We start from the raw sequence: 23,253 nt of genomic DNA on the forward strand, positions 1-23,253 counted from the left end.
AATGATTTCCTGTAGTCTAGATTTCTTCAGAGCACACATCTCTACTAAATTTCTTAACCATTAAGAATTTGGATAACAATAAAACAAATGACATCCTCATATTGCAACACAGACGTGAATCCTTTTTATAATGAAATACTTTTATAAACTGCTAAGTTATTTACAACTTGTATTTTGCAATTTAAGAAAGCATTCAGCAGGAAAGTAAAAAGGAAACTAAATAAAGCAATATCACATACCGCTTTCCTTTCTTAAAGTGGCAACTGTACTTGGGATAGTCATACAGTTCGGTCATTCTCTCTTTGTATAAGCCTCTGAGGGGACACTGCTCAAGAAATGGCACAGTAATCTTGTTCTGAGCCTCCACAAAAGCCTGTAGAAAAAAAATCAAAATGGACCAAGCAAGTCAAACACAAATTTTCCCATGTGGAATGCTACCCATTAATATGTATAAGCAAGAGCACCTCTTTTTTCCCCTCCAAAAGTAATAGCTAACCCTTACCTGGCACTAACCTAACCAATATTCACAGAGCAAGTATTAATTCATTTAAAACCTACATTCATCCTATGGAGAAGGTTATTTCATTAGACCAAATTTGCAGATAACTGTGGAGTCAAATGGATAAAAAGTTGCTCAGTGTCCTACAGCTGGGAAGTGGCAGAACTGGCTCCTGACCAGCACAGGACATTGCAGCCTGGGGCACCGGCTGTTAATAATCTACATGTACACCAGGCCAATGTTCCAGGCTTCTTACTCAACAACAGGCAATCTCAAAAGGGGTCAGAGTAATTGAGACAAAATTAGGGACACCGATGTGCAATCCCACTGATTTTGCCTTTTTACTTAGGAAGATCTACCACCACATCAACTCCAGGGAACTGAGTTAAAGAAAATTAAAGAAAAAAGAAATGAGTGGCATTAAGCATATCATAAACAATGGTTTAGAAGAAGGGCAAGAGATGGGCTGCAAGAGGTCAGGAGATCTTGGCAGGAAAGAGGCTGCTTTTCCATGAGGTTAGTTGTACCTAAGCACGCCTTATGTAGAACTAAACTGTTAAAAACTTGACCTCAAAATAATTTAGGTTTGGTTGCTGGTAAAGAGGTAAAACAAGACTAACCACATCCGCTCTAACAGAAGGTTCATCAGATGTCTACAAATGGGTAGCTCATTAAGGGGGAACTTTAAGAAATAATTAAGAACATAATATAGTTTAGATGGCAGACAGAGTCCATGTCAGATGCATCATAAATCTCTCCAGTTCCATTCAGTCTCAAAGTAGTCTTTGAAGCGGACAAATATGCTTTGGATTTCTCTCCACAAACCACCCACCCAGCTCTGGAGAACCATGATTTTGTGCAGAGAGAAGCTCGTTCAAAACTCATTCACGTTACAATGCACCTAGCAGGAGAAAGAATATAAAGTACGACAGTGCAGTGATTAGCAACATTTCTGCAAGAGGACTGATTCAAGGAAAATAAAACTGTGATGGGTCATACTTCTTACTTTGTTCAAACTGAAAATAAAGTTTATTGAGTCTCATAGGAATATACTTCCCAACTGTCCACTATCAGGGATCAGCAAACTTTAAGCTGGCCTGCTTTCCTAAGACCCTCACACTGAGAATGGTTTTTATATTTTTGAAGAGTTGGAAGGGGTGGCGGGGGCAACAGAGACCTACTACATGGATTGTGATGACTGAAATACTCACTGTAGGGCCCTGTACAGAAAACGTACGACAACCCTACTCTGTCTCACTAAAAAGAGCATGAAGGCTTTTGCTTTTAGGTTACAAAATCGATGCACATCTGAAAAGCCACAGAGTTGGAGCAGTTTGGAGCTTATAAAATGCACGTCTAAGAGCATGACCTCACTTTATGGTAGAAGTTTATGACCTCACTTTTTGCCACTCCCACTTCACAGATAAGAAGATGGAAGCACGGGGTGCTAAAGCCACCTGGTCAAGGTCATGCGGTAAGTTAGCAACATCATCAAGGCCAGAACTGCTTTACACTAGTTACGAAAGCAGTCACCTGCACCAGATATCGAGAGAAAGCAGCCCCATAAGTGAAGGGAAAGGCAACCTGTGATTTGCTCCTACCTGGCCTGGGCCAGGCTGGGCAGAACGAGGAGCTGGAGTATCTACATGGCTTTACCAAGAACTCAGCATGTACTAGCACTACTCTTGGCAAGCTGTAGGGACAAGCGATGAGTCCAAGGCATAATCCCTACTGTAAAAAAGCTCATATTTTAACTGGGAGAAGATGAAAACAAGTCAGAGGGTTGCAGAGAGGGGCAAGTTCTGAAGACTGTATGCAAGGTAATGAGTAGAGCAACACTCCTACTCAAACATCACCTAAGGACTGGTGCTGGTCAGGAGACAAGGACTGAGCCAAGCCTGAATGTTGAGAACCTTTACGGCAATTTGACACTGACATGCTATGTTTGTTATACGTTCCAATAGAATCCACCCACAATGGTTTAGAAACTTACAAATCAGACACTGGCCACAGATTTTGGAAGAGGACTTACTTATGCAGGTGGGCAGGAAAGCCTTTCTGGGAAGGCTTGAACTAAGGTCTGATTATTGAGATGGGGAACCACGCAGAGAGCAGAATGCTCCAGGTAAAGAGAGAGCAGAAGAGCAGGCGCCCTGGCAGGGGAAGAGGTCGGCAGGCACAGAGAAGAGTAAGGAAGTCAGTGAAGCTGGGAATGAGCAAGAGAGGCAGCACTGGCTAAGACCGGAGGACCTGGTACCTGATGGGCAGACAGGAAGTTTCAGTCTTTCACTGAAGTGCAAATAAGCTATGACTTGGGAACAAAAATATTTGATAATCTGGCTTATCTTCTAAAAAGACTGCCCTGCTTGGAGTAGACAACAGATTGAGGGAGAGAAAAGCAGGAACAGGAAGGCCCCAGGCAAGAGGCAAGGCCAAGAGGAATGGCTGGTCTCTGAAAGGGCCAGAAACAGTCACCGTCAGAGGAGTAAAAAAGAAAAGAGACACAGTGCACATTAGTTTGCAGTTTTGACAGCTACTTTAGTCTGAACTCTAACGGGGTCTCCACACTGACAACCCAGCAAGCTTAGGGTCTTCGCTGGTCCTTGCCCTCCTACTGGGGCACCTGCTGAGAAAGGAATGGTAATGTCTTTTTGTACTTGTGGTAGGCCTGGTGGATTCCAAGGATCACAGGACGTGCAACAGATTGCTCAGTTAATTTTCTTTAAAAAGGGAGAATTTTATTCTTTAACAATTTCTCTAGTTCGCACTGCTTTTTATATGTCTCATGGCTGTGATTATACCATGGACAGAACCCATTTTGCCCTAAAGCTAACACACTGGCTTTTCTCATTAAAAAAATAATAATAACAAATAAAACTGTTATACCAGGCATAATAATGCTATTAAATAATTTTAATATGAATACATCCAATTTTGCTACTCTCCCCATTTCAATGAAGCACTTTAAATGTAGAAATATTTAAAGACCACACTCTTCCAAATCAAATGTTTAAATGTTAAACCAAACAATGTTCAAATTCCTAAAAGTCTAAAGTTCTTTCACTATGCATATCTTTATAACTTCGGTAAATCCTTTTCACGAAAGTAGTGGCAAATGTTCTGTAAAGAGGCTTCCGTAAATTTCAGGTTCCACAGACTGTCTAATGTTTCTGATATTTTAAACAGTAAACATATATGCGTGATGGTTCTGGACACTTGGTCTAAAAATTAGAACAAGTTTCGGGGAAAGAAAGAACAAGGGTAAGGATAAAGACGGAACTTCTGGAGCCCAGAAGAGTTACATGGTGACACAAAACAGTAAGGAGAATTTAAATGCTTTGTGCTTCAGAGAGTTTTAGCATCCAATCATAACCCAGGATTTATTAAAATAACTGACACATGAAAATTCATCAATGATACATGGAGCTGAACCTCTAAGGCACAGCAACAACTTAGATTTTCTGTCTACAGATGAGTTCAAACACATTTCCCCAGCAGAGAGTAGCCACTCAACAACTAAACAGTCTTACCTACATCTCATTTACCTTCATTACTATAAAGCTAAAGAACAGAGCAAAGTTTCAGTTACCCCAGACAAATTCTAGAGTTCTGCTCTACAACATTGTGCCTATGGTTAATACTTTATTGTGTTAATACTTTATTTTAAAAAGTGTGTTACAAGGGTAGAACTCATGCTGTGTTCTTACCACAATTTAAAAAATCAAAACACAAAAGTTACTTGGCAAAAGGTGGCTGAGTTTGAGGCCTAGAGATCCCTCTGACATAGGACCACCACTATAGAATATGAGGGAAATATTCTAACTCCCAACCTGCTAGATGTCAGATACACCGAGTTCATATTCTCCAAAACTGAAGAATGAATCCTAACAAACAACAGAGATTAACAGGAGGAAATTCTGAGGGACAGACAGCTCCTGAGAGACAAGAGAGGACCCAGAAAATGGCTGCTGACAAACTCACTTCTCAAAAGTTTATAGACCAAAATCATGAAATCATGAGGTGGGTACAACATGGGACAAAACTATGATCAACCAGTAAGATTACCAGCATAGCCACCCACCTGGGTAATAGAGCCAGTGGGGAAGCAGGTCACGTAGGAAGTATACATGGGAAGAACAAAGACCTTTTTTTGGAAGAGATGAGTCAGCAAGTCCTGGTCACTTACCTGGGTGACTGATGTCTATCTAGATTTTTTGGACCGGTGATACCAATTATAGTATATCGCTTATCCCTTGGGGAGGCATGCGGGCCTGGTCATTCCATCTTTATCTTGAGACTTGGCCTTCAATAGATGCACCTCCAGCCACAGTCGTGATGTGTTCTCCTCCTCTACACTGACTCTCTTGAGGGCCTGGCCCTGTCTGACTGCCTGTGATATTTCTCCCTAACTTAGCTGTCTATGATAACTCTCCTGCATCCGGAAAGAGTGTTTTCACATTATCCTCACATGCACTGGGTTGCAGTATGCAAAATACTCAAATCTGAGGTCAGCAGGCACAAAAAGACAAATACCTCACCATCTCCCTTATGTGGTAAAATCACAGAAATGAAGCATAAAATGGTAGTTAATGGAGGCTGGGGGGGGGTGGAGTTACTTGGGAGATATTGGTTAAAGGACACAAAATTTCAGACTGCAGGAGAATGTTTTAGATATCTACTATACATCATGGTAGCTACAGTCAATAACAGATGACTATACACTTGAAAATGGCTTACAGAGTAGATTTTAAATGTTCGCACCACAAAAAAAAAATATATATATGAGGTGATACACACGTTACATATCTCGATGTAGCCATTCTACAATGTAAACAAACATCAAAACCTCATGTTGTACACTCTAAACTCAAAAAAATTTTACTTGTCAATTAAAAAATGTATGCTTATGAAAACAGATGTAGGATTACTTATGATTGCTCTATATCTGAATATACACATTCTAAATGCCTTTCTAAATGGAATTATAAATAAAAAATACAGTTCATTAAAAAAATACTCAAGTCCTTTTACAATTCTTACATAAACAAGTCGATGGCCAAATCATCAGCTAAACATTTATACAAAACACCATAATACAATACAAGGAATGACGAATTCAGGGTAAAGAGAAAGGTGAGTGATACCAGGGAAAACTGCTTCCAGGAGAAGGCAGGGTGGGCAGCTTGGTGGGAGGGGGTCTGCATGCAGTGGACACTACTGGGGGTGAACTGCAGGTAGGAGACCTGCTCTGTGGGAGTGCCCACCTCTTTCTATGTACCAACAAAAACTATGGATGGCGCTAGGTATCTCTCACAAGCTCTGAGGAGTCTCTGCTATACACACAGCCTGTACCTGGCACTGCAAAACAGAACTTTAAAAGTTAGTTTGTTTTCTTGCAGAAAGCACCAACTTCTCTGAACTTTCTCTGCTGAGCACATAACCAACACTCGCTCCTCTCCGCAGCCCAAAAGAAGTGAGAGAGTATGTCAATACCGCAGGAGGCTAGAGCCATTTCCTTTCCACAGGAAAGAGGAGAATGGGCTCAGCTAGCTAGAAGTAATGCAGCCAGTGTAGAGATCTGTATTCACTCTGTGCTGCCTGCCCCTCCTCACTATAAAAGACCCTTGCCCACCTGTATACAAGGAGACAGTGATCTGAGGCAAATGCAACCCTCCAGTTCCTCAGAGCTAGCTTTAAATAAATCCTGTTTTCTTTTTACTAAAATATATGGCCTCCTTTGATTTGCTCAGTGGTGAGCAAAGGAACCTGAGTGTATGAACCTAAGTGGTCACTAACAAGCCCTCCGTATCCTCACTAAGATTCAACTAACTGTGGATCAAAAATAATTGAAAAAAGACTGCATCTTTACCAAACATGTACGGATTTTGTTTCCTGTGATCAGTAGAGAATATAGCATAAGAACACAGTATAACAACTACTACCGCAGCATAGCAATAGGTTTTTCTAAGTCATCTAGAGGTGATTTAGGAGGAAGCAGATAGTAGTTATATGCAGATACTGTAACATTTTATATAAGAGACTTGAGCATCATCAGGTTTTGGTATCTGGGAGGGGGTCCCAGAATCAATTCCCTGAGGTATCCAGGAACAACTATAAAATACACAGGACCTGATTAAAGCAACTATCGGAGGATTCCAGAGAAAGCAGTTAATGCCCAGCAAGAGCCCCCATCCTAGCCTACGTGAAGGGGTAAGAGGGGTAAGCAGGCAGCACACTTGGATCCCCTCTTGCTTTAGAAAACACAAGCAACTCTCCAAGGGCAGGGATTTTTTTAAAAGTCTAAAGCCATTAAAAACAAAAAAGCCAAAAGGTGGCAGAGCTTCCAGCCGAGGCTGAGGGAAATGGGGCCTGGACAGTCACACAGAAAGCTGGAAAACAGCTCATGCCAGACAGAGAATGAAGGGCAGATGCTCTTCAGAAAACGTATCTAGAGACTGAGACTACAGACTGTTCTTCCCAAGGTACACGAGGACTCTCTGGCAAAGGACACTGTCCTTTGTGTTCCAGTACTCGTGGAACATTAACAAAAATCAGCAGCACCTCAGACAACAAAGAAAATTTGAAGCCCAGCTTCAATTGGGCAGTACCACCGTGACCACAGTGCCATCAAGGTGAGAAAAGTGAAGTGTGTTTCTCTTCTTGGCCTCAAAATCCTCCTACCGCACTGCTCCTGAGGAGAAATACCTAATTCGATCAGCAAGGCCCAAGTCCTTGGGGCTTGTCTTTTTAGCAGTACAAACCTGAAGAAGAAGGCCCATCTCTTCTCTCCAGGGCCATCCACTCTCAGGTAAGGACTTGAGCACCGTAATACTCTGATCTACCTACACATGCTTAACAGGCCGAGTGGGACCTTCTAGAAGCCATTATTCTCTTTCCACTTTCGCTGTCTGTCTCCAGTGGGTAAATTAAACCTGTTCCCTCACTAGCTACTGTCAATCAGGGGTGAAGACACAGAAACCCTCATTTTGACCTTACAGTCAAGCTTTGTTCCCATTATTAGTCATTTACTAAGAAGCCTGTTCAAAGCTAAAACTTTAACACACTCATGACAGGGCTGTATATGCATGACTATCCAGGCCACCCAGCCGGATCGTCACACAGGTACCACAGACGGATCAAGCTGGTAGGAAGGCGGTAATCTTCGGTGCTTTGGTCAACACTCTACTGACCAGGAACCTGGTGAGGAAAGCAATAATTTGTATCTCAAATCCAAAACTAACCAATCATTAAGAAATTAAATATATTTCTTGAATAATTCTTATATCAACGAGGGAATCCAGGGTACAGTAAGAGTACTTGGAAAATAGGAAAAAGAAGAGCACCACGCATTAAAATTTACAGAACATGACCAAAAGAAATGTGTTTCCCTTTGGTATCTTTGGGAAGCCCCACAGATAGAGCAGGAGAGGATATGTGGGATATCTTCTGGCAATCACTGCAACCCTTTCCCAGACCCAGGGCCAGCAGGGCATCCACGCGGGAGGAAGCCACCGCTGTCTAAAGGTTTGTTCGCATGGCCTGTTCTAGAGCGACAGTATTTAAATCAGGAGTGCACAGGGAATAAGTATGAGGATGTACGAGCCACGCACTACATACTAAAGGACAGTGATCACACTGTGCTCAGTGAGGAACATCTGGGGCAAGTAAGGTACTTTGTACTCAAATAAAAAGACTGGGTCTAAAAAGTGACTGCTTATGCCTTCAGAGAGTCTGAAGTCTACACTTTCTCCATCAGACCTTAGCATCTGTCTCTGCATGTGCAGTGAAGAGCCAGGGCCTGTAGCCAGCACCTCTGTCCGGCAGATGCTGTGGACACCATTATCTGTATTCTAACTATTATAACTCCCTTCACATTCTTCCTATAAATAAACCCTGCTCATTTTCATGATTTTTTTTTTCCCATCAACTCTTCTCTACAGGCAGTCATCGATAAAGTAGTCATGAACCCAAGAAAGCAATCCAAAAGTTTTTTCAGGAACAGAGAAGGGAAGCGGGGATGTAAGATTGCGAGAAACCTATAGAGACAAAACCCATCTTTCTCTACCACTCAGGAGAGGTGGCTGGAAAACAACATGATCAAGGAAAACAGATGACCTAAGAGCAGGTGAAGCAGAAATACCATGTGCACTCCTGGATCAGGTTATGCCAAAATACACAGATAGCCCAGACTCGGGTAATGCCAGCCACACCGCTCTTCCCACCTAGCTCGAGCTGGGTTTCAGGCACTGCTAACCAACAGTCCTGACTGACACAGCTCTCCCAAGAGGCTTGGTTTGCTAAGCACGGTGAGGCTGGGTGACTGGAGGGATGCTGGGATGAGAAGCCAACCAGAAGTTTGCCCAAGGGCTGCCTGGGGAAGCCTGAAAATGTCTTTGCACTAATGAGGTTTACCATTAAATAGTGACATTTAACGAAGCATTTAAGTCAAAAGGTTTTTAGAAATAGAAAAGGAAGTAAGAAACAAACTAGAAAATCTTAAAACTGTGACTGGTAAGTCAAAGAACTGGTTTTTTTGTTTTATTTTTTGGAGATACTGAGGGTGAATGTAGGACACCATGCTCTACCATCAGGCTATATCCCAGCCTTTTAAATTTTCTTGCAAAGTTGCCCAGGCTGTCCTCAAACTCGGCCTCATGCCTCAGCTTTCTAAATAGCTGGGAGTATAGGCATGTGCCATCACATTCAGACTACAGAAAAAAAGAAAGAAAAGAAAAAATATACACTTGGCCAAAGCCCTAAGGGGAGAGAAGTTACAGGTACTAAAAAAATGAGAAATGATAAAAAAAAAAAAAAAAAACCCACAAACAGGAAGAGTAAAGCTATTGTAAGAGATTTACTATTGATACATAACCCCATGCTAGTAAATTCTAAAACCTCAACGGAATGGATAATTTTCTAAGAAACACAAAGACCAAAAATGACTCCAAAAGAAAGAAAATCTGAGCAGAGCAGTAATCATGAATAAAACAAGTAAAAGAGCCCAGGAATTAATTGCAATAAAAGAACCACTCCGAGGTCTTTGAATTATTAGGTCTTTGAAATTACCAAGAAGTACACAGATTCCATGCTATTTAAACTTCTCAGTGGTAAGTGCAATCAATAGTGAACATTTACTAAGTACTTACTGTGGGCCTGGCACTATCATTTAAGCTTCACCAAAACTGTTTGAGGTAGTTTTCTCTAAAATATGTCAGAAAATTGGAGCCTGCAGGAGCTAAAAACATGACTAAATTCTAGTAAAATCGTGAAGCCAAAATTCATACATGTCTTTTTACTTCTAAAGTTACTCACTTAAATATATATCATCACCTTCCTATGAACATAAAGCAAGTTCCAGATCTCTAAGGGCTCTCCTGAGTTGCTAGAGGGAACAGGATAGAAAGAAAAGTCTAGAAAAAGGGAAGCCACTGAATGATGCTATGGGCATGTGGGAACACATGCCTGATATAGGGTGAAGTCAGCATGGATGAGAACACGGAGAAAGGCCTACAGGGGCAGAAATGGAGCCCTGAGAATCACTGATTCAAGTGGTCTGAGCACCTAGAAGAGTTCCACAAGTCTTTGTTATGACACATGATTTGGCTTCCTCCAATGAGAAAAACTAGAACTGCAAACACACTCCCTCTCATTTACAAAGACACTATAAATAACAGTGAGGCAACCAGTCCAACTTAGCTCCTTGAAATTGGGACCTATATAAATCAAAGGTATTATTATCATTCTCTCATCGTGTCCAAGCATGGCAGTTTTCCCAGACTTTCTGGATCAACAGAACTATCTGGGGGTGGGAACAGATATTTCAGCTGAAATCAGATGCTCTAGCAGTGGAAGCTGGGGATTTGTGCTTTTAATATGTTGTCCCAGATGATTTTTGTGACTGAGATCTTTCCCAATGGACGTAGCAGAACATTACAGAAAATGAGATTCTAATCCACTAGATATGAAAAAAAATATTTTTAAAAAGCACAAAAGAAGTTGCAAGAAATCAGAAGTATCTTTGCTCTTCTGTTGTTAGTGTTCTTTTGGTGCTAAAGATTGAACTCAGGGCCTCATGCATGCTAAGTACCTGCTCTACCACTGAGCTGTGCCCCCAGCTGTAGTTGTTAGTTGTTTAACAACTGCTTCCCCAAAGATACCACATCTGATGCCAGCATTTCTCAAAGAAAAACTGTAGACAATTGAAGCCAAAGCAGAGAAATTTTCCTTGCAAGGAAAATATCACTGTTATAAGTGTACATAAGTACGAAGCATTTCATCGGTGGTTTAGGGTCTGATTTTTCCTCAACAGTAAAAGGCAGCTCAACCTCCTCCTGGTACTAATGCCTGACATAACAAGGCAAAATGGTTTGGCCATTTGTAGTCTTTCGTCTTCCAAGGCTACCATGTAAATTCCATGCTGGCATGCACCACTTCTGACTTTGTTTTATAAGCGCTCACCTCTATCATTTAACCTAACAATTGGCAGAGGGGCCACAAGGTAAACTGAAGACAGAAGATGGAAGGAAGGGAAAGGAAGTTATTGAAATGCATGTGGAGAATGGAGAGAATGATATCAGTAGCCCTGTGGCCTTCGGAGAAGCCAGCATCCACTCTCCCTCCCTCCCTTTTAACTGGGACATAAAAATCCAGGTAGCTGTCCTGCTACTACAGGTGCAGAGAGTCCTTGGGGATGCTATTCAATCTTTTCTGACTACAGCAGTACAGCCTACAGGTGAGCAAATGTCTGGAGCTTGGTCAGTCAAGAGTCCCTCTGGGGCACACGGGTCACTTGAACATGGGACAGAGGCCTGAATGACTGGAAATCACTAATGCCATTAGTAGCACTGGGAAAAGTGGGAATTTCAGCCTTAGAGCCTAGAAGTACCTGGCTCCTGCCTGTTCTGTTTTGCCATCTCAGGAACTGCCCTTATATCCTTGCCATAAATTAATTCCCTGTTTGCCTAACTCAGCAAGAATCAGTTTCTGCTACGTGTATCAAAAATCCTGTTACAGAAAACAAGAGGAAAGAGACAAAAAAAGGGAAAGGAAAATTCTTAGAAGAGATGAGTGACTTGGCATAAGCAAGTTCCTCACATCTTTGAAAATTACCCCATCCAGACATCAAAAGGAATGTGTACCCTAGATACATATTTCAAGTTTGGGTTTATGAGGAGTATGCTTACAAACTATAATAATGCTAACCATTCCCACAGGAGTTAATGAGATCTCTGACATGGAAAAAGTCCTGGAGGTTGAGAGAATACATGGCGATATATAGTAATGAATGGATGGAAAGGCGTTTTCACAGGCCAACTTCACAGGTATGACTCCCAAGGTAGCAATTAAAAGAGATGCCACCCAAGAGTTTGAAAGTGATTGCTGGGCTAGTTTAATCACCACATAATAAGACCATACAGTTCCATTCAAAAATCAATGCTAAGCGTGTGTGTGTGTGTGTGTGTGTGTGTGTGCGTGCGTGTGTGTATAAAACCTAGAATTCAAAAGGAAAATCCACCTAAGTTCTGTGGATGAAATGAAAAGACAAGTCTTTGCAGTTCAATAGTCTAAGTAACTAGGGAAATAGTGCTGGAAGGTCTATATCCCAATACATTTACGATCCCAATATTGTTTATTTGATATCCATGTAAACATTTGAGACACATTTTCTCACATGAATGTCATTATGCCTTGTACCTAAATGAACGGTCATGGCTTTTTACTCTTCTTATAGATGAAGAAAATGCATCTTAGATTAGATATCTTCTTATATGCATAGAAGAAAATAGAAGACCACAGGCTACAAGTTGTGTCTATCGATCCCTGGCCCTGTCTGGCAAATACTCCATCCTTAACATAGAAGCAACATCGAATTCTCATCGTAGAGAGTAAGGATCTGCAAAACGGATATTCTTGGTTTGTCTTGATGTCTTCAAAGAACACAGTAAACCTAAACAAGGCTTGAATACCTTTGATGTCCAGGGTTCTGCAGCTCCAACAATAATAAGCTTTCATGGCCATCTCTTAGCTTCGAGACACATGACCAGCTCTTGGTGGTCCTGGAAGTAAGATTCCAGTCCCCTGGTTCTCCTTCAGCCTCATAACACAGAGGCCTCACAAAGAGAAGCAATCAGACGTGGGGATCCCGATTCGCCTAGCTAGACCTGAGCTCCTACAGAGATGTCTGTGGACCCATGCTTGGGAAAACACAGGTCCAGGTAGGCCCTGGCCTGGACTACACCAGAACCAAGCAGAAACCTGTTACACACAATTCGGGTTAACTCAAAAGGACAAAAACAAAATCAAAAGCAAGCAGAACATTGATTTTGGCACCAAAAAGGAAGAGTGCTGGTGAAAGCAGGTGTTTATCTCCCTAAACTTCGTATTCTGCTGACCTCTGTGAAATTATAAAATATCCACGTAGAAGTCCTAGGGTATTTAAATATCCTAGAGATGTTCAGTCCTTTAACATTTAACTCTTCCCTGCCAAGGAAAGAAACGGTGTTGAGTCAAAGGAAGAGCAGACATTTCCGGGTTTCTTTCCCTGCAAGACTGAAAGATTTCTGCTCTCCTTCTCTGCCAGCAGATGTAATGGGGCTGCCTTTAACCACTCAGTCAATGGGAGAATGGGAAGGGACAGCACATAATGTCCTAGAAAAGAAGACCTACATTATATATCCCTTTGATCCTTCTGAAACAAATGGCAATTTTACCTTCTTGCTTTAGAATGAACGATTATACATGAAACACTTTTTGGCATGGGGTTGGGGGTGGGTGGGTATACTAGTTCTTTACTAATTCTCTCAGGAAATACAAAGAAAATGAAACTGTTGTTTTTCTCATTTCTGCCCAAGGCAGCCCTCAGAGGGGAAAAAAAGTTAGTCCTGAGGTATATACAGCTGATAGTCTACATGTACTTAACTAGTATGACCCCAGGGGCAGAGTCGCCAGAACAGAATCCCAGAGAAAGCCCAACGCGCCAGTTCATCCCAGTTAAGGCCTCTGTCTCTCTCCCTCTCCCTCCTCGTTCCTTTCTCTGTGTCTGTCTTCTTTAGTAACTCAGTAACAACTCCTGAAATATTCAAGAAGAGGGTGAAGACAGAATAAAGTGGGATAAGACAGGGAGATGAAGGTTGCAAGGATATCGCTTCTACCCACCCCTCAGGGTGGCAAAAAGCCAGACAGAGAAGAGAAGAGTTTATCAGAATTTTGGTGATTTCATGCTCGCACGGCTAGCTGGGAGCAAGGGGTCCAATGCTGCAGGCAGGTATCATACTGCATATCACTACTTTAGGTAATCGTCAGCCCTCAAAATTCCAAGGGTGGCTTCCGTCAAACACATATGCTTTCATATCACCACAACGTCAAAAAAGGAAAAGCGCCTAAGTCAAACCATCCTGGTTCAGGGATCATCTATACACCAACAGGAAACGTTATTGGGTGGTGACAAAGGAAAAGCAGGTTGCCACTGTGTTAGATAGAAGGCAGAGTGGCTGTGGGCAGGCAGAGAAAGAGAAAGAGACAGTCCATAAAATAAGAACACATCTAAAGGGGCTAGGAGACCAGTTAAGAAGGAGAAAGTGGTACGGAAGGGCTAAGGCAAAGGATGAAGTCTAGAATCCACGTGTTTGCTACAGGAAGCAAGTACACAGGCCATGGGGAAATTTAAGACGCTAAGATTATGAAGTCAGCTACATGCACATTAATGTCAGTGAAGGGAGGGATAGGAACAGAGCCTTGTCATTAGTAGATGGGAGGCTTCGGTTACCAAGACATTGGGGTAGAGCATACCACACTTAGATATCTACAGTGTGTTAACCTAGAGCTTTTCCTTCGTTTAACTTTTGGTGTTTAGTTTGTTTCCAGATTGCTTCTTCCAAAACAGCTTTTACAAAGGTATTTTTTAAAGTATTAAGCATCTGGAACACTGTAATGCTGTACCCTCCTCTTACTCTTCTACCATACACACCTCTTCATAAGTGTTATAACCCAACTTGTTAATACATTCATAGTATTTCACCAAGAAGTTATGCTACGTGCAATGACTTAGTTATTGTTGGAAATGATTCAGTTTTTTACTACTACAAATGATGCTTCAAACCAGCCTTTTTTCTTAGATTGCCTTCTTTTATTTTTCCTTTAAATGTAGTGCCGGGGATTGACTAAGAGTCCTGGGCATGCTAGCTGCAAGCACTGAACCATTGTCTATCCCGAGCCCTAGATCTTCCCATGTGTGACAGCAACGTTATTACTGTTCCAGCGAGCTTGAAATCTCCATTCTCAGATAGTACCTTTTTGTTGCTATCAAATGGATTTATTGTTTCATTACTGACAGTATGCGTACTGCTGACTTTACATTTATTTTGTATCTAGTCACTTTACTGAACTCATTCTAGTAAGTTATTTTCCTATAATTAATGATGATTTTATTTTCTGCTGTACCAAATTTTGGTTCTTATTTTATTGCAGTGGCCAAAGCTTTGCAAGGCATAAAAATAACAGCAACCAAGAACATTGCAGCCTAGTGTTTAAGTTGTCACTTTGAAAGATACTTGTCATTGTATTCAGTTATTCCTACTTTTAATTTTAGATTTTAACTTTTTAAATATCAACTAGGATAGCTATGTAACTTTATATAATTTATTTATATTAATATTAAACTGTTCTTGAATTCATGTGGCAAATTCGGTTTAATCTAATTTTTATTTATATTTTTACACCTATATTTGTAAGAAAGATTCCATATCTTCATTGTCCAGTACAGTAGCCACTAGCCACATGTTGGCTCCATGTACTGAGAAAGGGCTGATTGGTACTGACATGAGCTATAAGTGTAAAATAGATTAGATTTTGAAAAATTAGTTTGAAAAAATAATATCTTAATATTTTAATTGACTGTAGAAACTATTTTCATACACTAAATTAAATAAAATATGTAACAAATTAATTCCACTTCCTACATTTTTTAACGTGGCTCAGAATAATTTAAGTTACATATGCACTATGCACCTTTTTTTAAACAATATGGAACACTTCATGAATTTGCATGGCATCCTTGCAGAGGGGTCATGCTAATCATCTCTATATCATTCCAATTTCAGTATATGTGCTGCCAGACTTCATTATGTATTTATTGGGCAGAGCTGGTCTACTGCTTTTTCTTTACAAAAAAACCTGTTAAATTCCCTATCAGGGTTCGATCTGCTTCAGAGAATCAATGGAATTGTGTGTGATCTATAGTCTGGAATATCTGCTATAAATAGGGAAATACGCACCCTGATAACTTGAAAGAATTCACCCAGGTTCTACCTCCCCCGTCCAGCCTATCTTTTCAAGAAATTTTGAAGTTACAAGCCTGCTCTGATATTCTTTTATAAAAGACAAAGCCTTAAATACCAGGCATTATCAAAACTGGATACGCTATATTAAATACTAGATGAAATCGAAGACCTACTGATAGCATTTCTAAACACAGTAAAAAGAGCGACAAAGGTTTCTCACTTCTGACTGCTTAATACTGAAATGTAACAGACAGCTTTTTGTTTTGGAAACTACAGAAACATTCCTCTCTTTATACCAAGGTTTGGCTAATATACTTTTGTGGATATGTTTTATTGACCATGAGTTCTGTTCATTAGAAAAATATACTTTATGCCTGGTATGGTGGCACACGCCTATAATCTCAGCCCTCAAGGAGTCTGAGGCAAAAGGATCACCATGAGTTTGAGGCCAGCTACACAGTAAGTTCAAGGCTAGCTACAAGGTGTAGCTCAGTCAGAGAGCACCCGCTAAGCATGTACCAGGCCTTTGATTTAACCCTTAGCATTCTCTTGTATCCCCCTCCTCTGCAAAGAAAAAAAACACCCTAACTTTTTTTTTATCTGAGAATGAAATTTAACCCATTCAAGCCCAGCTACTTCAATAGCTCCCATCATAAGCTTGTGTGGGGCAGTGGAAGATAGGTAGCACAGAAGATGCAGAGGGAATGTCCAAGCTAGACACCCCAACACCAATGGCACACTGTCTGAACATGTCAGCCTGGGGCTCGGGGCTGGCCCAGGGTCCAGATACGGACATGAATAAACCCTGTAGTCTGTGTACCATGGCTGTTACCACCCGGTCTTTCTGTTCTTATTTCCATTTCATTATTTCATTTCATTATTTCATTTTATTTTATTTTATTTTATTTTATTTTATTTTATTTTTGAGGTAGAGCTTCAATGAGTTGTCCAGATTAGCCCTGAACTTGGGATCCACCCACCCTGGCCTCCCAGGTAGTAGGTTTATAGGCACACACCACCATACCTGATGCCTACTTTTATTTCTTAGTGTAAACCTAGAAATAGTTTCTGGGCTACTTGGATTCCACTCCTGAGTACACATTTACTAGATGAATGATTTGGGCAAGTTAAACACTTAGTACCTCAATGTCTTCATGTGCAAAGTGGGAAAAATAAAAAGATCTACTTCAAAGTTTGAGAATTAAAGGAGATAGGGTATGTACATCCAATAATAAATGTATACTACAGAAACAGTGTACCCTTCCATGTTATTAGCTTCTATCAGGACTACTGTAAAATCACTAACAAAATTTCATCCACTAATTAGAAGCTAACTATCCATTAATAAGTTGCTTGTCATCCCTGAGACCTGTCATTACCAACTACGAAATAGCACAGTGTGTGTCCACCAACACATAAACTAAAACTGGGTCACTGTGACACTGTTGAATCACTCAATCACTAGCACAGCCTGGAGAAATCAGGTTCCCAACACCTCAGGCAAAGAAATCATCACGTCTCTGGGGAGATTTTCCAAGGAATTCAAGGGAAGTTCATTTTCTTCCCAGGTAGCTTCTGCCCACTACAGGATACAAGCTGCCTATGACTCTCTGTTCTCAGGTTCAATCCCTTGGTCTCAGCTCAGTCCACTGCTGGACTATGAAGGTCATCTGTGCCCAGTGAGGGTAAAGAGACAACCGCATACCTGTTCCTTCTGCCGCGCACCTTATCTGCAGACCCAGAGCCTTTACCTCTCCCAGGGACATCCATCTGCTACTCCCCTTGGAGTTTCTATTCACTTACTTTCTAACCCAATGCTGCCTAGAAGAAAAATTGAACCCAAATATCAATCATTCTCACCCATGAAATCTCTGTCTTTCTGGAAGGGAATCCAGGAAAAGAGAATGTAGGATTATAACTAGAAGGGCAGATCATTAGAAAATCACAACAGAGGTGCTTATTTCAGGAACAAAAGCCATAAAGCCTTCTACAGTGGATGAAGGAGGAGATGCTCATTGAGACGAACAGGTGAGGACGACAGAACAGACAGCAGGTAGGCCAGTACACAGCACTGAAGGAAGGGATGGCCATGAGATTTTCTCCAGTAGGAGGAAGATCCTCCTGCCTCCACCTTCTCCTCTGCCACACCTCAGCTAGTAGCCCCACCCTTTTCCTGGTCAAGATGGGGAGATCTCCATTCGCCTAACCAGGTGCATGGCAAATCTGAACAACGCTGGAAATCTGAATTCTACAAGGAAGACTGATGTGGATGGTGACAAAGGTCCACAACACTTGGCTCTTTGGGGTCACTAAACCATAAACATTACTCAGGAACTTGATTTTTTTCTGCAGAACAACACATGCTTTGTCTTTTTTTCCCATGAATCATTTGACAAAAAGAGGCAGAACCAGCAAGTATTCACTCTATCCAGTAGCAGAAAAATACAGGGAGACAGCAGGAAGAAAGAGTTATAGTCACTGATCTCTCAAGTTTAGTGCTATTAAGCTTGCTTATCTTTCATTATGAGCCCAAATTACCTTTGTCTGTTCACTATCCGGGTCTTCAAGCCAAGCATAAGGGTCACAAATTTTATGGCCATGATAATCTTGTACCTGCAAAAGACAAAATGCAATGTTAGGTAATTAGGACCAAAACCCAACTAAAATTAGTATTTTCTGAACGTGACAGAGACATAGGGAAGGGACAGACAAAAATACTAATTGGCTCACTGGCAACACGTCTGCCTAAATTACTATAAGGACCCAAACTGGCAGGTTCTCAAAGGTGTCAGGCCATTCTTCCTGAAAAGAATGTTTTAGCTGGAGAGGGAAGACAGACGAAAGGTCAGCATGGGAAAGGGCTCTGTGTGCACAACACAAAACAAAGGGCTGCTGCTGTGCTAAAGAAACTTCGAAATGTTTCGTCAGGGGCCCAGCTCAGGACACAATGCGGTGGACATGCCAGAAAGGCAGCCTGGGAGGCAGCCACTGTACATGGACTTACATTCCTGCCCTTGCTCAGCCTGCCCATGATTAGGAAGTGTCCCTTCAACAAGCATAAGATCTGTTTTGTTTTTAAGTCTACATTGCAAAAAAATACATTAAAAAATCTTTTAAAAATTAACTAACATGTAGTATGATTCTGTGACCAGCTAAAAATGAGCTGACCTACATGCCACGACAACATTTTTACACTCAAGTTTTTTTTTCCTTTTTATGTACTACTGTGAAATGCCTTCTTTTATTGTAACAGGGAGGTGCAAAAGCATCCCACATTTAGACTACTCTGATATTTGAAGAAAAAGGTATTTTTACACAAATAGAGCTGTTTGAAGGGAAGATTCCTGGAGCTGTCACCAGGAACTTCTGAATGCACAAATTCTGGGGCCTGGCTTCAGAGAGCAGTTGAGGGAATTGCAAGGGCAAGCGGGCCAGCTTGGCACCACTCTGAAGGTGATCATGTCTAAAGAAATTATCGAAAAGAACAGTTAAGAAAGCTCTCCACTGCACATGATCAAAATTAATCCTATTAATTGAAACCATATTGACAACATCTTCCCAATCGAGTCTGTGAAAGATTCAAGCATTCTGGTTATGGCTTCCTTGTACATATGCTGTCTTGAAAATCACTTCTCTCTCAGATGAATTTTTAATCTTTCTCCTTCTTGCTTTGTTCTAAAATACCAGCATACTCAGAGCTACTCTTTAAAGAAAGCACAAGTTCCAGGAAAAGGAGCATTTAAATGTTATTTCACGTGTTATCTGAAGTTCCAGCAATGACTACTGTCAGGTAAGAACCATCTCACCAGTCTCATCATCAAGACGTGGTTTCCGCATCTGTCTTCTCTGATGCTAGGTCAGAGAATTGGGAAATGCATAACCGGATGAATGGGTAGATGAGATGGAATGTTCCGGAACTGTTTTCATCAGTGGACCGACAAGAACAAGGCACATAAACCTGACTAAAATCTCACCTGGTGGGTCTTCATAAAATCATGAATTTTCAACCTTACCTGATCATCACTGGATGAAAATTTTTTTCTTCTCATCTATAAGTCTTTTACACTTCACCCACCTTGATGTGGTTATAAAATAGACTTACCATAACAACTTTCTTTTCCCTGACAATACAAAACCAGACTAATTTAAAGTTGTGAACGATCTTCCAATCCAGCATTGTGAGGAGCAATGGAAGGCATGAGATTGGGCCACATGCCCATGGTGGGTACACACCAGACACCTTAAAAATGGCCTCACCCATACCCGGGTGGGTAGAAGAGATTCACTGGAAATCACATTAGCTGTATGAGTAAGTAAAGGTGTTGCTAAGTGCTAGACCCAAAGTGACAAATAATTCTTGAATATCTACAACCCTGTAGGAGAGTTGTTGATATTCCTACTTTACAGATTACAAAGTATAATTCAGAGAGGTTTATAAAGGTAACGGCCAACAGATTTACCATTTATGCAGAAAGTATTATGTATCGTGCCATAGGTTTCACCCACAGTAACTCATTCAAGATCACTGTGAGGTTATTATTAACTCATGTTCCAGATAAGGAAATGAAGATGGAGAGCTAAAGCAATTAAAGGTCTGCAAGTTAACAGGTAAGAGGACTGCCACCCACCTGTAACTAACGCCAAGGCCTGGGAACCTAAGCCCTGCTCTATCTCAGCTAGTGAGCCAAGTCAGGTGTAAGACAGCAGGGGCGCTCCATCTCAGAGCCCGGTGTCGGGCGCCCTAAATGGTGTTTACCAAAACCTAGGAAACAGTGCTGTCCTCCTAGACCCGGCACCATCGTGTGAAGTGGACTGAGGTCAGTCTTTAAGCAGGACAAGAAACTGATTCTTTAGGACAATCTCAGGAGCCACAGGCCATACCTCCCCCAATTTTTTCTCCTTTTACAAGGCCATACCTTATAAATAACATGGGTCATACAGCTATACAACTTAAGTGTGACTCACATAGTATCTAATTCTTCTAAGTTTGCAATCCATTCCTCATTTCAAGAGGCTTTAAGAGAGACTTTGATACACTGTACTAATTAATCCTGTTCCATATTTTATGTACAACTGTACCATTCAACAGTTTGCCCTCTGCCTTCAGGAGAAAGGGTAGATTCAGACACACAGCAGGCAGGACTCATCAGGCCTGGTCATGCTCCTCTCCCCAGCCCCACCTAGGCCTGCCCGTGTAAGGTCACAATAGCCTTCTTACCATCCCACCTTCCACAAAGGACCAGACCTGCATAAGGATGGCTTTATCTTAGTCTTACAGTCAGGAATGTCCTTTCTCCCTTATCCAACTTGCAATCTCTAGGCTCAATTACCAAATTATCTCCTTCTCCAAGCAGAAATCAGTCCTATTCCCTTCCGTGTTCTCTCACTGCAGCACCTTTCCATTAGGTATGAGACCTGAAGCAGGCTTGAATTTACCAATGTCAACAATGAGAATGGTCAACGCCACTGCCTAACAAGAGCAACTGTTTCCAAATTCTGGCCCAAAAGCAGATTCTACCAAAAAGCTTTGATGCTCCAGTCTCACAAGAGACTGCTCAAGTGAATGATGCTCAAGTGAAAGATAGACAGCTACAGCCTTCCAAACCAAAAGCTAGAGAGAAACAAACCACCTTCCAAACCACAGGCTACAATTTAAGCAAATGTGTAAGTCAAACCTACTAATTAGTAACCAGAACCTGCTGCAGGAAAAGATACGGGTATGTAGGCTACAAAGGATAATGTAAATGCACGGGAACTAGGGAAGAGAAGCTAGGTTAGACCTGAAGTACATCCCCTCCCTCATGAGGCTTAGGGTTACCCTGAGCTCTCTGGAGGAGAAGACACTGAAGGGCATTAAAATCCAAACTATACCCTTCTGAGTTCATGATTTGTAACCTTTTAGATGTCTTCATAAAATCCCTACTTAACCCTTTTGGATACTGTTAAACAAAAAGGAACTAGAGCAGTATGGTACCCAGAGTGGGGATAAACTAAGGAAAAAGCAACCTCCCTTTAAAAAAAAAATTATATTTTTAAATGTACTTACCAAACCACACTGCAGTGCTTTGTAATTTTTGTTTATCTCAAAAAACAGTGTCAAAAACCAGAGAAGAGATAATTACATGTCCTGCCAGCCCTAAGATGTAGCACACTGCAGAAGTAGACCCTCATGTGAATGAATGCGTGATGACAACAACTTCCTACAGCAAGTTCACCGGATCAGCCCTAAAGTCCAAAAGTGAGCTGGAAAAAGAAAAGGCCTATAACAGAGAAGAGATCTGCCCAAAGCCACCCAGCCAAGGAGTGACAACACCAGAATTAGCACTCAGCTCTTCTTACTTAATCCACCCCCTCCCATTCTAGTAGGATGTCTTTGCTCCCCTACACAAGAGAATCAACACTTTGGACCACAGGAATAACTTCTTGGACTGTTAGGGAAAATGCAATAAGCAAGCAGTTCAACAGACTGGGAACATGGTTCCCTGATGGCCACTGGTCCAGAAACCATGAATGGCTCTAGGCCACTTGCAAGTCTCCACAATATGTCCTTTAACACCTTGCCACCCTCTACCCCAATGTGGGATACACTGGGCACAGGGTACAGACTTTCTGGTATAAATAAGGTCAATACAAATGGGGCAGGGGGACCTGTAACTATTATACAAAAATACTTTTACTCTATCTTAAGTAATCAGAGAGATGTATTGAGAGAATCATTACCACAATGTTTGGATTCAATCCAGCTCTTAGAATGCCAAGCTAATTTTTTTGGGGGGGTTCCAGAAATCGAACTCAGGACCTCATGCTTGCCAGGCAGGCGCTGTGCCACTGAGCTAAATCCCTGGCCTTAGCCAAGCTAATTTTTTAGGCACACACAAGTGATATTTACCCAGAATTTCACTCACTAGATCTCAACATTTACCTCGAGCTCATCTACAGCTTTAAATGGCTAACTCCCACTAGGCAAAACTTACTTACTCTGAAAAAGGCCACTGCCTCTCTATCTCAACTATTTTTCCTGAGAAAACTCGCATCAATCTGGCCACACGACAGACGGTCGTGCTGCGCCCCGCCTCGGTCCCCACCTCTGCAGCCCCCCTGCAACCAACGCCCAGCCCTCAGCCTGGGGCAGGAGAGACAGACTTAAGGCGAATGAATGAGCTTCAAGTCTGAGGACTTCAAAATTCTAAGTTCTAAAAGTTTGCTTTAGCTTTTCAGTCTTGCATCATCTCACACTAACCCACGGAAGCACACCAACGTACACTTTCTCCTACCACCATATTTAAGCCAAAAGGCTTCTCTAGGCAAAAAGCCGTGACACCTGCTGTCTTCTCGCTCCCTTACGGCGCCCATGCCTACCGGACGTCTGCCCTTGAGCCCCACTGATTTTAGGAAGCGGCCCAGCGGCGCGGGCTGCAGGACCCGGGCCGTCCCCAGACCCCCGGGCGGGAGGAGACCCGCGCTCCCGGCCCGGTT

The 23,253-nt window shown here is 41.7% G+C and overlaps 1 protein-coding gene across 1 annotated transcript in view; it reads right to left on the minus strand.

The window, feature by feature from the left end:
* Prep (prolyl endopeptidase) overlaps nt 1–18,390 on the minus strand; it is a gene marked incomplete at its 5' end in the record, with an annotated part of 98,985 nt that extends 80,595 nt beyond the window's left edge. Inside the window, 2 exon segments of the mRNA XM_013510786.1 lie at nt 240–373; nt 18,316–18,390. Coding sequence (XP_013366240.1) covers nt 240–373; nt 18,316–18,390 — 209 coding nt within the window.
* Nucleotides 18,391–23,253: the final 4,863 nt, after the last annotated feature.

Source organism: Chinchilla lanigera, unplaced genomic scaffold, assembly GCF_000276665.1.
Source record: "Chinchilla lanigera isolate Chin_1 unplaced genomic scaffold, ChiLan1.0 scaffold00010, whole genome shotgun sequence".
NCBI lineage: Eukaryota > Metazoa > Chordata > Mammalia > Rodentia > Chinchillidae > Chinchilla > Chinchilla lanigera.